This window comes from Helicoverpa armigera, chromosome 13 (assembly GCF_030705265.1).
Source record: "Helicoverpa armigera isolate CAAS_96S chromosome 13, ASM3070526v1, whole genome shotgun sequence".
NCBI lineage: Eukaryota > Metazoa > Arthropoda > Insecta > Lepidoptera > Noctuidae > Helicoverpa > Helicoverpa armigera.
Genome location: NC_087132.1, coordinates 8,403,439 through 8,415,807, shown reverse-complemented (window position 1 = coordinate 8,415,807; position 12,369 = coordinate 8,403,439). Strand labels below are relative to the sequence as shown.

At 35.2% G+C, this 12,369-nt stretch overlaps 1 protein-coding gene across 1 annotated transcript; it reads right to left on the bottom strand.

Annotated features, from left to right (window-relative positions):
* Positions 1-7,430: 7,430 nt before the first annotated feature.
* Positions 7,431-9,317, bottom strand: LOC110370729 (uncharacterized). Its single transcript, XM_021326642.3, has 2 exons — positions 9,160-9,317; positions 7,431-9,019 (listed from the first exon to the last, which is right to left on the bottom strand). Exons 1-2 carry the CDS (start codon positions 9,165-9,167, stop codon positions 7,558-7,560), a joined length of 1,470 nt encoding a protein of 489 aa, XP_021182317.3. The 5' UTR covers positions 9,168-9,317; the 3' UTR covers positions 7,431-7,557.
* Between the last annotated feature and the right edge of the window lie 3,052 nt (positions 9,318-12,369).

Below are 12,369 nucleotides of genomic sequence, written 5' to 3'. Positions count from 1 at the left end.
CCAATAAACAACAAAAACATTTTAGGCCCACAAAGATGCCCATAAATCTTAAGGTTTCTTAAATAAAAAGACTGAACCTTCTTCTCCTTATTTCTCAGCACGAGGTTCGTAAGGAGCGAAGGTTCAAGTTGCGTCGCGACCTCTTCACCAACTTGATTGAGTTGGAAGACATATTTAATCGATTTTCAACTCGGTAAGTAATAGTGCAGGTAATTAAAACTTCGATAGAATATAGTGTTGTTAGAAATATTTTGTTAAAATTACGCCTCAAAACGTTAAGTTTTTAAGTTCAGGGCAGTTAGAAAATCATTTTGCACCATCTTGAGTGTTCTAAAATTACTTACTTTTATACGTCAATCATGGCCCTAAACTTTACTTAGATATTTTCAATTTGAAGAAAGGGAATACAGTACTAGGGGACAACTGAATTGGGTATCTATCTAATTGTTTATAGTTCCTACAGTTTGTAAGAGCATCTTAGAACAGTCTCGTCTAGCGAAAGGATCAAAATATTTTATTTATAAAAACCTGGATGCACCCGTGGGGTATGGCGGAAAACACGTAGACTTGTCGCGAAGAAATACTAAAATTACCTTGTGAAGGTGATCACCTCTGTTAAACTTCTATTGAAAGATATTTTTATAAGAATGGCTTGACGTAGATGGCGTATGGTGGTGATTTTTTTTCTTTTTTAAAACTTTTTCGTAGTTTTAAAAACATAACGCTTAAAAAATAGGTGGGCTATTTATACCTCACGATTAATTTTACAGCGGCACTTAAAACAATGTTTCCATTTTATCAGCCATTCGCATTGTTTCGTGTTTTATCACCGCGGAAACAAGCGTGTCGCGAGCATTGCACCAAGTTATTATATACAGGAGTGGGGGAAGGCACTAATTGGAAATACATGAGAATTTGCATTTTACTTTGTCTGCCGATCTCTCGACGGAGGAACGTCTCGCTGGGATCCCTTTGTCGATGTTGAGTGCAACACTGAGCACTTTCCCATTTATTAATACTAGTTGCAGCTTAAAATTTCATGAGCGCCCAAAATATATTAAGTACTGTCTGTCGCTTGTTTTGAACGCTCCTTGATTGTTAAGACTAGTCAGACAATTCTATATTTAAGCATACACATAGATAGGTACTGTTTTTTGATTCAAATAAAATCCTACATTAAAATTTTCAGGAATAGGTTCCCTGAACTCCTACTGCATTGTTTTTGTTTAAAAACCCGCCTCAATTTCTAAGACAATTCATACACGCACACCGTAGCAGATTTAGTATCGGTCAGCCAATGTACATATCAAAGGTTTGAGTGGATTTTACAGAATAACAAGCAAGAGATTTCCTTCACCACCAACCACTACAGAGTACACCTTCATGTGTGAATCACCTTCTTTTCTACTAAATTGCCCAAAGACCCAACTAACCGCCAAATTTTTCAATCCATTTTCTAAAATCTCATACCTAAATCCCTATTGTCCCATTCCATTAACTCGAAAATCGCGAACAACACCAACTTTGAAACGTACCATTTATATATCGTTTCAATAATAAGTTTTGTTTGTCTGTTTATATTCCCCGCGGAGTCTGGCAATCAGTGTGAACACTCGAAGCTCGTTCTAAAGCCATTACGGATAAATTAAGGCGGATCACAAGCCCGTATGCAAATCTAACAGCTCTGGCACCTGGTAACTCTGCTTAGTAGCATCACTGACAAAACTTGAATTGAAACGGCTGAGAATTGTTCGCGCGTTCCGTAGCTGTGTACCATTTTCTTAAACTCCCTTATGTAGGTACTTACTCCATAGACCCCCTTATATACTAACTCCATATACTCCCTTATATACTTTCCCTATATACTCCATAATGTAGGTACTCTCCCCATATACTCTCTTATGTACTCTTCCCATATACTCCCTTATGTACTCTCCCCATATACTCCTTTATGTACTTACCCCATGTACTCCCATATGTACTGTTCCCATATAGGTAATCCCTTCTAAATTGATAGTCGGGACTAAGACAGATATGCTGAGTTTTTTCTTTATTTTGCTGTGACCTTAAAAATATCTGTGACTCAAAGCTGAGTACGAGTAGGTATTCTAACCGAGTAGATATTGCTTTGTTTCAAGATTTTTGTAAAATAGATACAATATTTTATGTTGCGGTTAGCTGTGTGGTTAGTTTACGATAAACTGTTGTAAACTGAGAGTCATTATAAACCAAAAAACCTACTAGCTTGAAAACAAAATGATCATAAATGTTAGTTAAATCATATTTCTAACGCCTACATGACGTCGTTTGAACAAATCACCTTTGCTAAATGTTTTTATCATTTTACACATTAATTTTAAATGTAATTCAGAAAAAAGTATGCAACGAAAAGCTTAAAATATTGTTTGAAATATTGCACACAGTTATTTGACAGTATCGCCCTCTGAAATTAACTTTTTAATATAAATGTGTATGGCTTCATATTGACAGACTACGGGATCATTTGTCTTACGTGCACATATGCATGAAGAGTGCTTTAAGGATATTGTAGGTAGGTACATCTTATACAATATTATATTCTAGTTTTTTTTATAGCTGTCTATTAAATCAGATATATAATATTTCTTAACAATATGTAGTATAGTTGTGGGTACTGTATTTAAATCGATAAAACATGTGCGTTTTGTAAGAAAATGACTGTGAAACTGATGAAAAATATGAAGAAAATATGTAGGTAAAAAGTAATCCTTAATGTTTCAAGCTAATATCTACCCTATAAAATTTAATTTCACCCATTATAATTTAAAAATCAAAACTTCAGACTTTTTAACTGTCTGTAATAAAATATGAGTTTCCCTCAGGAAATCATGGCCTCCCAGAATTTTCTCAACCCAAAAATGGCACGAGCCTGACTTCCAACGCAACATATTAAAAATCGCACACATCAAAACGATTAGGTACACGAGTGGACGACACAACTTAATAACCTCCTATACCTTCTATCCCTAACTGCGTATTTCAATAACCGATCTTTCCTCTATCTGCGATTAAAGACTGAATTTTGACATTAGCTTCTGACAAACTTCAATCTCTAATCCCAAAACAGCGGATAGATCACTTATTGAAATCCTCAGTATGTAGATCAAAAAACAGGGACAGATATTGTTTAACCCGCGCAAAATTTCATTTCGTCCAAGGGCTTGAGATTAATGGTGGCCGTCACTTCGCCATGGGTTTAAAAAATGACGCCGGGGAGGGGAGGGGGGGTCATATCATTGTGTCGTTAGTTTGTCCGCCATCACTCATGCGTATGCTAAATTCGTTTTGAATCGAGGATATAGACATGTTGCTGAATTTCGATAACGGATGACGTGTGCCCTTAAATTGCGTTTAGGCTGTTATGACGCGCGGCTTTTGTTTTTGAGTGTTTTTTTTTTCATGTTGATATGGAGTATGGAGTGAATACTTGCAGATATAGTTGTCTAGTCTAGAAAAACCGTGTACACGTTCCAAATGGCCTCTAGGCCTTGTTATTCCATTAAGTTAACGAGCGAAAACCTTTTACCTTTAAATATTATAAGATAATATTAAAATTTCATATTATAAGACCCATCGAAATGTAACTGAAAATCAAACCAGCTTCAATTACAAGTACCTCAGTACTTACAATGTAGGTATTAGAATTCGTAAAGAAATGTTATGTGCAGCGATCTAAAATGCCCATTGTCAAGGAAACATTCAATAAACTTAATTTTAGAAGTAAACGCTAAAAGATTTATTTCAATCGTTGCCCTGGACAAAATGGCGGCAATTAATACTAAAACTCCAATTAGTGTTGCGGTATTAATTTGGCAACGGATCGCGGGTTATAACGTGAACTGCAATCAGTTGCGCCACAATTGTCCAATTATATTGCGAATGATTGTAGGTACCTAAATGTTAAAAAAATACTTAATTATCTATTAAACATTCATTATTCAAAAATATGTGTGAAAATTACGAAGAAAGGTGTCTTATTGATTACTTAAACCTTTTCCTAAATGGTCGAAGTAGATATCTTAATATAATAAAGGTGAACGGGATGCGTGTTCGTCTGTTTAATACTTATGCTAATCACATGAGCAAAAATATTTCAGTGTTAGATGACCCATTTATTTTATCGACTAAGGCGGCCTGCAAAAACTAGGTAGGTATACTTTATGGAGGCACGCAGAATATGTTCTTTATGCTAGCAGAAGTTACCAAAATATCCCATAAAAATAGGTACCTACGAATATATTAATACTGAAACGCATTTACAATTTTCCAAACAACGATCAGTCGCGGTTGCCAAGCACTTAATAAGTGAGAGCGGTGATCTATCACGCGGCCGCACTAGCTCCAACTCCCGGGACCGCCCGCTATTCATAATGCATGGCTCCTCACACGATACGCCACAGACATGTTAAGGCTAGCGGTCTTCCGTAGTGGGTTTTAGAAAAGTTTCTTATTTCATATAATTTGATAAGAAAGTAATTTTAATAGTTGCATGATAAGATTGCGTCTTTAAATAATGTAGATTGTAGATTGATGCCTCTTATTAATTGAGGAATAGTATGAGGTCCAGGACGGATGCCCGATATCAGTTATTTCATCTTTTTCATTTATCTAACTTTGCTTACCGATGTTATTTAGTATCCCACCCAAAACAAAAATGTGAAAGACTGCCAAGTTCGATAATATGGGAATGCTTCGCCTATAAAAGAAGTGAGATCTGAATAAGTACCAAGTTCCATACACATACCTCAGTTAAAAATAGTTACTTTTTAATGATGTTACTTGGCAAGTTTTCATACACCTTGTTATAAACCTACTAAACGCAATGAATCAAGTATTTAATTTTCTATTAAAACTTGCCAAGTAATCATCATTAAAAAGTAACTATTTTTAACTGAGGTATGTGTATGGAACTTGGTACTTATTCAGATCTCACTTCTTTTATAGGAGAAGCATTCCCATATTATCGAACTTGGCAGTCTTTCACATTTTTGTTTTGGGTGGATTTCATTTATTTTTGTAAGGTTGTTTATTTTATTTTTTCTTATGATGAAGTTAGTTAAAGAAATGTCTCATTTATACTATCTTTTAGATTTTTTAATATGCACTATGTTTCTTACAAAGAAATGAACTAGATTAACTATGACTAGATTTACCAACTGACTGACATGACATGTTATCATATATTATGTTCGTGGATCAAAGTTACACATTCGTTATTTTCGAAAGTGATTCACACTTGGCCGTTTTCAGATTTTTACTTTACTTTGACTAAATACAAACCTTTGTACCATTCGAAGATATATTATATAAATATAGATAGTTCGTTTTAGTTCCTTAGGGGTATAAATTTACACCGGGTATAAAACACCTTCATTATTTTGAAACCGACTCACACTTGGCCATTTTCAGATTTTTCCCTTTACCTTGACATAAAGACCTACCTCCATGCCAAATTTCAAGTCAATACGACCATTGGAAGTGGTCTAGGTTTTTGATGAGTGAGTCAGTGAATCAGTGAATAAGTGAATCAGTCAGTGAGTGTATAGTAAAAATAGCGATTTTCTGACGTCAATATCTCAAGACCTACAATAGGTATATTAATGAAATTTTGTATTTTAGATAAGTGAGGGGGTCTCAACAGATACTAGAAATTTGATATGCGTAAATAAAATAGATTTTGAGTTACAAGGGGGTCGAATTTGGCCCGAAATGGTTCGTGTAATATAACCCACGGCCGGTGTGTCGCCTTTTTTGCTCGAACTTGGCGGACACACTGCCGTGTGTCTAGATTTAACTTTCTTCGCAGCAAAATTGCTGTGAAAAAAAAACAGACAGTTACATGGTATGAAAATAGGCCCCAAAGTTTAGTTTCTGCTGTTATACTGCGTTGTAACGGGTTTTTAGTTAATTTACGATTTTATTGCTATTGTAATGTCACGAAACTGAGTTCTTATCTCCATATTTTATTACATAGACACGGTATAATATAAAGACACAAACTGCAACTTAACAAAATCGCGAACAACCATATTTATTCCAATAGGTACACAAAAATATATTAGGTACCTAGTTGTTATAAACACTTACCTCTTGGTACTCCACAGTACTACATCAACAACCCATAATTATAATTCGATATCGTCATAAGAGCCGGTAAATTCCTATCGAAAGTTCACAAGAGCTTAAATTCAAACAAACGCACGCCTAAATCGTAACAAAGGCGTTTATAATCAGTATCTAAACATTAATAGCATTACAGAATTAGGCATGCACCAATGGTTTACAATTCGGCCATATTGGCAGTGTTGTTCCGAGATACGCAGCTTATAATAAAACAATATTAATTAGCAATTGATGCTCCAACGAGTCCTTTGTCGGGGCGAAACCCGGAGTTTAATAAGAGAGGAATGCGTGCATTAAAATTCCGGCATCTGAGCACTTTTGTTTAAATAATAAATTGGATTTCTATAAACGATGCAGTTAAGAATTTCGCTCGCGATTATTAAATATTTTTAGATGCGCCTCGAGTGAATATCTTGCAGTTATATTGGTTGGTGTTATTGTTCTTTTAATTTATTGTTTCGTTTAATTAAATTTTAGTTTTATGCAATTTTTTTCTATGCTTGTAAGCTGTTACAAAAATATGACGTACATAGAGGAATGTTTTCTAAAGATGGTTAGGTACCCAACAGCATAAAAACCGATGAAATTACTTAAAAAAAATCAGTTTCCCCCTCAATAGTGAACGCGAGAGAATCAGTTCATTAATGAATTCAAATTTATTCGTTGATCGGGCGCGTCTCGATGCTAACGTATTTAAAAAGTAATTAGAAGTTAAATTGACACAATATGAACTTTTTGTGTCGACCGTGACGCGTAATCAGAAACAAGATTATTCAATTTCCAATACAACGTGCGGTGTAACTGAAAATTGATTGCGCGTCATGATTCTATTTACATTTTAAATTCCGTAAAACGGAACGGAACACTTCTTAAAATTAAGTGTGATAAAAATGTAAGTGGCTGCGGCTTTAAGGCGCGGTACTTGGGTTATTTAAATTGTGAATTGAGATTAAATTTACATTGTTGGTTTTACGGTGCGGGCTTAGCTCAGTCTGTTATGGTAAGGTATTCATGAAAGCAAATGTTTAGTCCCGGGGGCGAGCAACGTTTCACAGAGCACTTGGCGGAATCATTGGACGGAGCTCTAACGTATGATAATTATATTTGGAATAATTCGCCGTAAGTGTAGTAAGCTAGCTTACCCCCTTTCCGCGGTTCCACAGTCTTTAAGCAAGAGTAACAAATTGTAAATTATGTCTATTCTTTCGGATTGTAAACTGGACTTTAGATCTGTTAAGGCATATTACATTAAAAAGCATTCGCATCATAATTAACTTTAATAAACATAAAAACTACACACTATTACATTGTGCTCCTATATAATCTGTGTGCTTAATTGAAAAACAAACTAAATGTAGGTAATAATAATTATCTCTCTTCTCATGTTTATGCATTTTAAATGCATCCAGTCTTCTTTCTCGAAGGCTCAAAACTCTTATAAAGCGCTTTACATAAAACGTCGTATTCCTTCAAATCCCTTTGTGCATCGTGGGCTTGCTTCATAACCCTAATATCTTCATCGAATATCTGCTTTGTTGCTACCTTAACAATCTTTTGATCTAACGCTTCTAAATTTTCACAAAGTCTAAAGTACAGTCTTTCTATGTTAAGCATTAGAGAAGTTGGAGTATCTCTAGGATCCTCTTTCGTGTTTAAAAGTCTGGTATGGACAAATTGCAAACTAGTAAACAACTTGGTAGCATCGTAAGAAGCTACTAAACGGTAAAATTCATTTGCCAATAACCTATCAAACGCAGCCTTGTAAGCATCCCGCTTTTCTTCCAAAGCCTTAACTCTGCTTAAAAAATACTCTATAATGCTTTGCAGGTCTTCGTATTGCTCAATCATCATTTCTTTATACGCTTTTCTTTGTTTGTGTATTTTGTGAAGGGCCGATGAAAAGTAAGCGACAATTTCCAAATAGTTTAAACACTGCCTCCCTGCATCGTCCATTAAAGTGCTAAGCTCTATTGGTTTTTTGAAGTATAGTTCCGGCTCTAATCGCGCTAATGTTACAGCACTCTTTTTATACATAGTTACTAATTCTACCTCTTCTGATTCCAAATTAGTAAACAACTCGCAACACAGCGCCGTAGCTTTCTCGCATGACCCTTCGTAGCGTTCCCGCCACCAGTTAGGGGCCATGATTGTCAAAAATTTCTTATACCTGGTCAAATTTTCATAAACAGCAACTATGTCAGAAAATTCATTCTTCAAGCGCACGAACTCAAAACTGTAACCTTCCAATTCGTCGGTCACCGCAGACAACTTTTGAGCAACATCATCCGCTAATGTCTGCACACGTTTAGCTTCTTTGTAGCTTTCTTCAGCAAATACCACAAAATGTATTTTCATTGAATGACAGAGATTCACAATTCTGGCATATTCCTCTTGCTCTTCTGCGATTCCTGTCTCAATTTGTATTATTTCTTCTTTCAAATAGCCAGCGTCTGCACGAAACAAGGTGATATCTCTAATATGTCTCATGTACGTTTTGATATCATAAAAGGATCTGATCGGCCGGCCTTCTATTATTTTGTAAAACGATGGATCGATATCACAAACTGTGTGGATGTCACCCATTATAAATGGAACAGGTTTTTTCTTTCTAGGTGGTAAGCACTTGGTTGTAACCCTCAGGCGCTCTGGCACGGAATACGGGTTACGGTAATCATCATCTTTTAGTTTTCGATCCTGTGTCTTGAACTGGGCAGATTTAGCATAAGTGTTTTTGTGGTCTAATGGTTTTAATTTCTTTTCGCTAAGCATTTTTCTAGAGCATTCATTAGGTTTATCTAGCAATATCTTATTGTTGCGAGCTCTCTTTTTGAGCAGCTGCTTAGGAGTCGGTGTGGACCTGAAATAATACACAAGACGGTCAGATGGCTATTGAATAATACTATGGAGTACTGAATAATATGATAGTCTTGGCACAATCCAAAGTCATAATATGACCTTAAAATCTAAAAATATTATGAATTTTCATGGTATACTTACTTCTTCATTATGAAATATGTCTAGCAAGCGCCACTTAGCTAAACTAATAATAATATTTATTTATTGCTTATTTAATACCACAATAATAATTACTTCTTACATCAAATATTGAAAAACTGAAACTGCCGTTTCATTTTTTAAATGACGTTGCAGAGAAAAACAATTTCTAGCCAGTTGCCATAAAAAAAAACTTATTACCCTTATCTTTCTAAATATCAATCATGGCATTGATCGATTATTGGAAGGAAAAGCCTGAGAATATCCAATAATGGCTAATGTTATAAAAATGTTTAATAAAAATAATATTATGACCAAGAATGATTTTGACATATTTATTTCAGTTACCTTTAACTTTACCTACCTTCTTCAAAATTTTCTACCTCGAAAAGGGGCTCTAAATTTTAAACTGGCATTTCTGGCAAAATTATTTTACTTCTTTTATTCTATTCTTTATTCAAAAACAGCGCGCGAACGTCTCGCGTAGTTTGCATGTGATATTAAAACTTCTTGGTGTTACCCTAAAATAGTTTAGACGCCAGCTTGTACCCTTTCTTGTCTACCACAATGATTCAAACCATGGGGTCCCTAATAAGACAGTTCACAAGACGGTCAATTAATTTGACTAGCCGTGTAGTGACCGCGACCCTTCTGTCCCGTGCCTCTTCGGAAGTGATGTTTCTGACACCTGAGACCGGCCCAAGTTAAAGGCTGATTTAATAATCATAAAGAAGTATTTAGGAGCTCAAATATGATTGAGCACACAGTTTAATAAAATCCAGTTTTAAATGTACAGATTCCAGAACCCCAAGTATCCCCAATGACCGTAGGTTTGGTAAAAAATTACTTTCAAGTTCCATCTCGTCCGTCCATCCGTTTTGGTTCCATCGGTTTATTCAGATTAAAAAAATCCGTTTCATATGAAATGAATAAATCTACACACATCCATATCCATCTTAAGGCAGTCATCATCATCATCATCATCATCATCCCAGCCATAGGACGTCCACTGGTGAACATAGGCCTCCCCCTTTGATCTCTAGATCTTAAGGCAGTGACGTTCTGAAATTCGCTTATTTCTTGGGCCACCGGTCAGAGGACTGGACAAAACCCTTAGACAAGAAGAACTGCACCCATGGGCAATATAGTGACCCTCATAGCTAATTTAATTAATATCCGTTCAGCTATTAATTTAATTAAACGCTTTTAGTTTTGATAGCCGATCATTTATTAATTAATATGTACCTACTCGCTATTTCTTTTCCACCGATCTGATCTAAAAGTATGTAAGTTTTTTTTGTTCAACCTTTTTATTGTCCCACTACTGGGCACTGGCCTACTCTCACACGGAGAAAGATTGAGTTTTACTTATCGAGCTTGCTCAACGCGGGTTGGTGATTTCAGACTTTATAGTCCTTTATAGGTACCTATGTTTATTTCCTCGAAATGTTTTCCTGCCCTAATCAGTCATTTGGTGTCCAATATAAGCAGTATAGAAAGTACATTCAAACTTTAAACAGTTGCATTGGTAATCGACAGCTTGGTTCTTTACCCTTTAAGATATTATTATTTTCATCGAAAATAAAAAGCATAACTCCGTTTACTTTCTATAGGAAAGTTGGAATATTAACTGGATTTAGTGTCTGCTCGGAAGTAACGATAAATGTTAAGTAAAATTTATAATATAACCGGGGCACTTTCTAGCAGTTATTATGACTGAAAAGTTTCACGCTAACTGTAAGTTACGCGTCTGCTAGTTAAGTTTGCTTTAGTTCCCTCCTGTTTTTTATATGTGTTGATGTGTAGTGTGTTTTTTAGATTCTTATCATATATATAAGTAAACTTTGTTGGAAAAAAATAATAATATACTGAGCACATATCAATTAAAAACAAAATCCAGACGAATTGAGAACCTTCTCCTTTTTGATAATATATAAATAAATAAGTCGGTAAAAAATTTCGCAAGCTTCCCACTTAGGCTTGTTAAACATATAAGTAAGTATTAGTTAAATGCCACAACTAGGTACTCAAAATTAGATTGCAAACAGTGTGCTAAAAATAATTATCTTGTAGGAACTTAAATAGTCGATTTAATTAAGTATATCGTAGAGCTAGATGTCACAAACAGTATTAAACGCTAACAAGGCTCAGACGAGCGATCGCGTCACTTCGTACAAATTTAATCAGCCCCCGGCGATTATGCAAACGCGTCGCAAATGAACGGATTTACCCTCATTCAAATTAGGCTTAGAGCCTACTGCCACCTGGAAAACTGCTTATTTATTGTACAAACAACGTCAAGCTTCATGTTAATTTGTAAGAATATACTTCGTTAAAGTAAGCCTTGCTTTTAATAAATTAACAATTAGTACGATGGGTGCTTTCTAATCACAGTATATATAAGACTTGTTGTTAGAGTTCTCATTTTGTATTATAAAAAAAAAACTTGTCAGGTTTTACCAGCAACTTTGTAACTTTATTTTTAACCATAACTGATTTAAAATGAAGAGGTCTATCTACTTTTAGACTGTGTGAAGTAGTCAATTAAAACTAAATGGAACCCTAAAATGGTGCAATGCAACATGCTTCTTACTTGCCACACTGTGTCAACACTTCTTTTCGTCAACTCCTAACGCATATCATGTTTTTGGAAAACAGCGCTTTTTCGTTATTTAGGTACTATAGCTTCTTAGGCCCAAGTTAATCAACAACACATATATACGTCAGTTTTAAACCTTTTATAAATTCGTTCAAGTTCAATTTCAAAGCAAACAATTGTTTTAAGAAAAACGGAAGTTTATTTTATCGGTGAACTTGAGCCGTAGGTATTGCTTCTTTAAAATTCATATATGTAAGTACCAAGAATTATTTGTATGTCTATTTGCCAAACGAGTTTAAATTAGTTTACAAGTCCCCCGTTCTTTGAGTTGGGGTCACCACATTGGGGACCACATCTTCGTCTTATGCAGGGGTCAAGAATAATTGCAATCCTAGAACCGACGTCTGCGGTTAAAGTACCAGCAGATATTAATTAGTTGAAACCCTTATCTTTGTGTTTTGATATCGCTCGTGACTTTGTATTTTAGTAGCTTAAGCCAAGTTTAGAACGACAGAAATGAGTTTGCTGTGTTGATTTACACAGTTGGCTTCTAATAGAGCTACGATAAATGTCACATCACTGCTTTCTATACAGTCACTTAATGCTATAAGTAT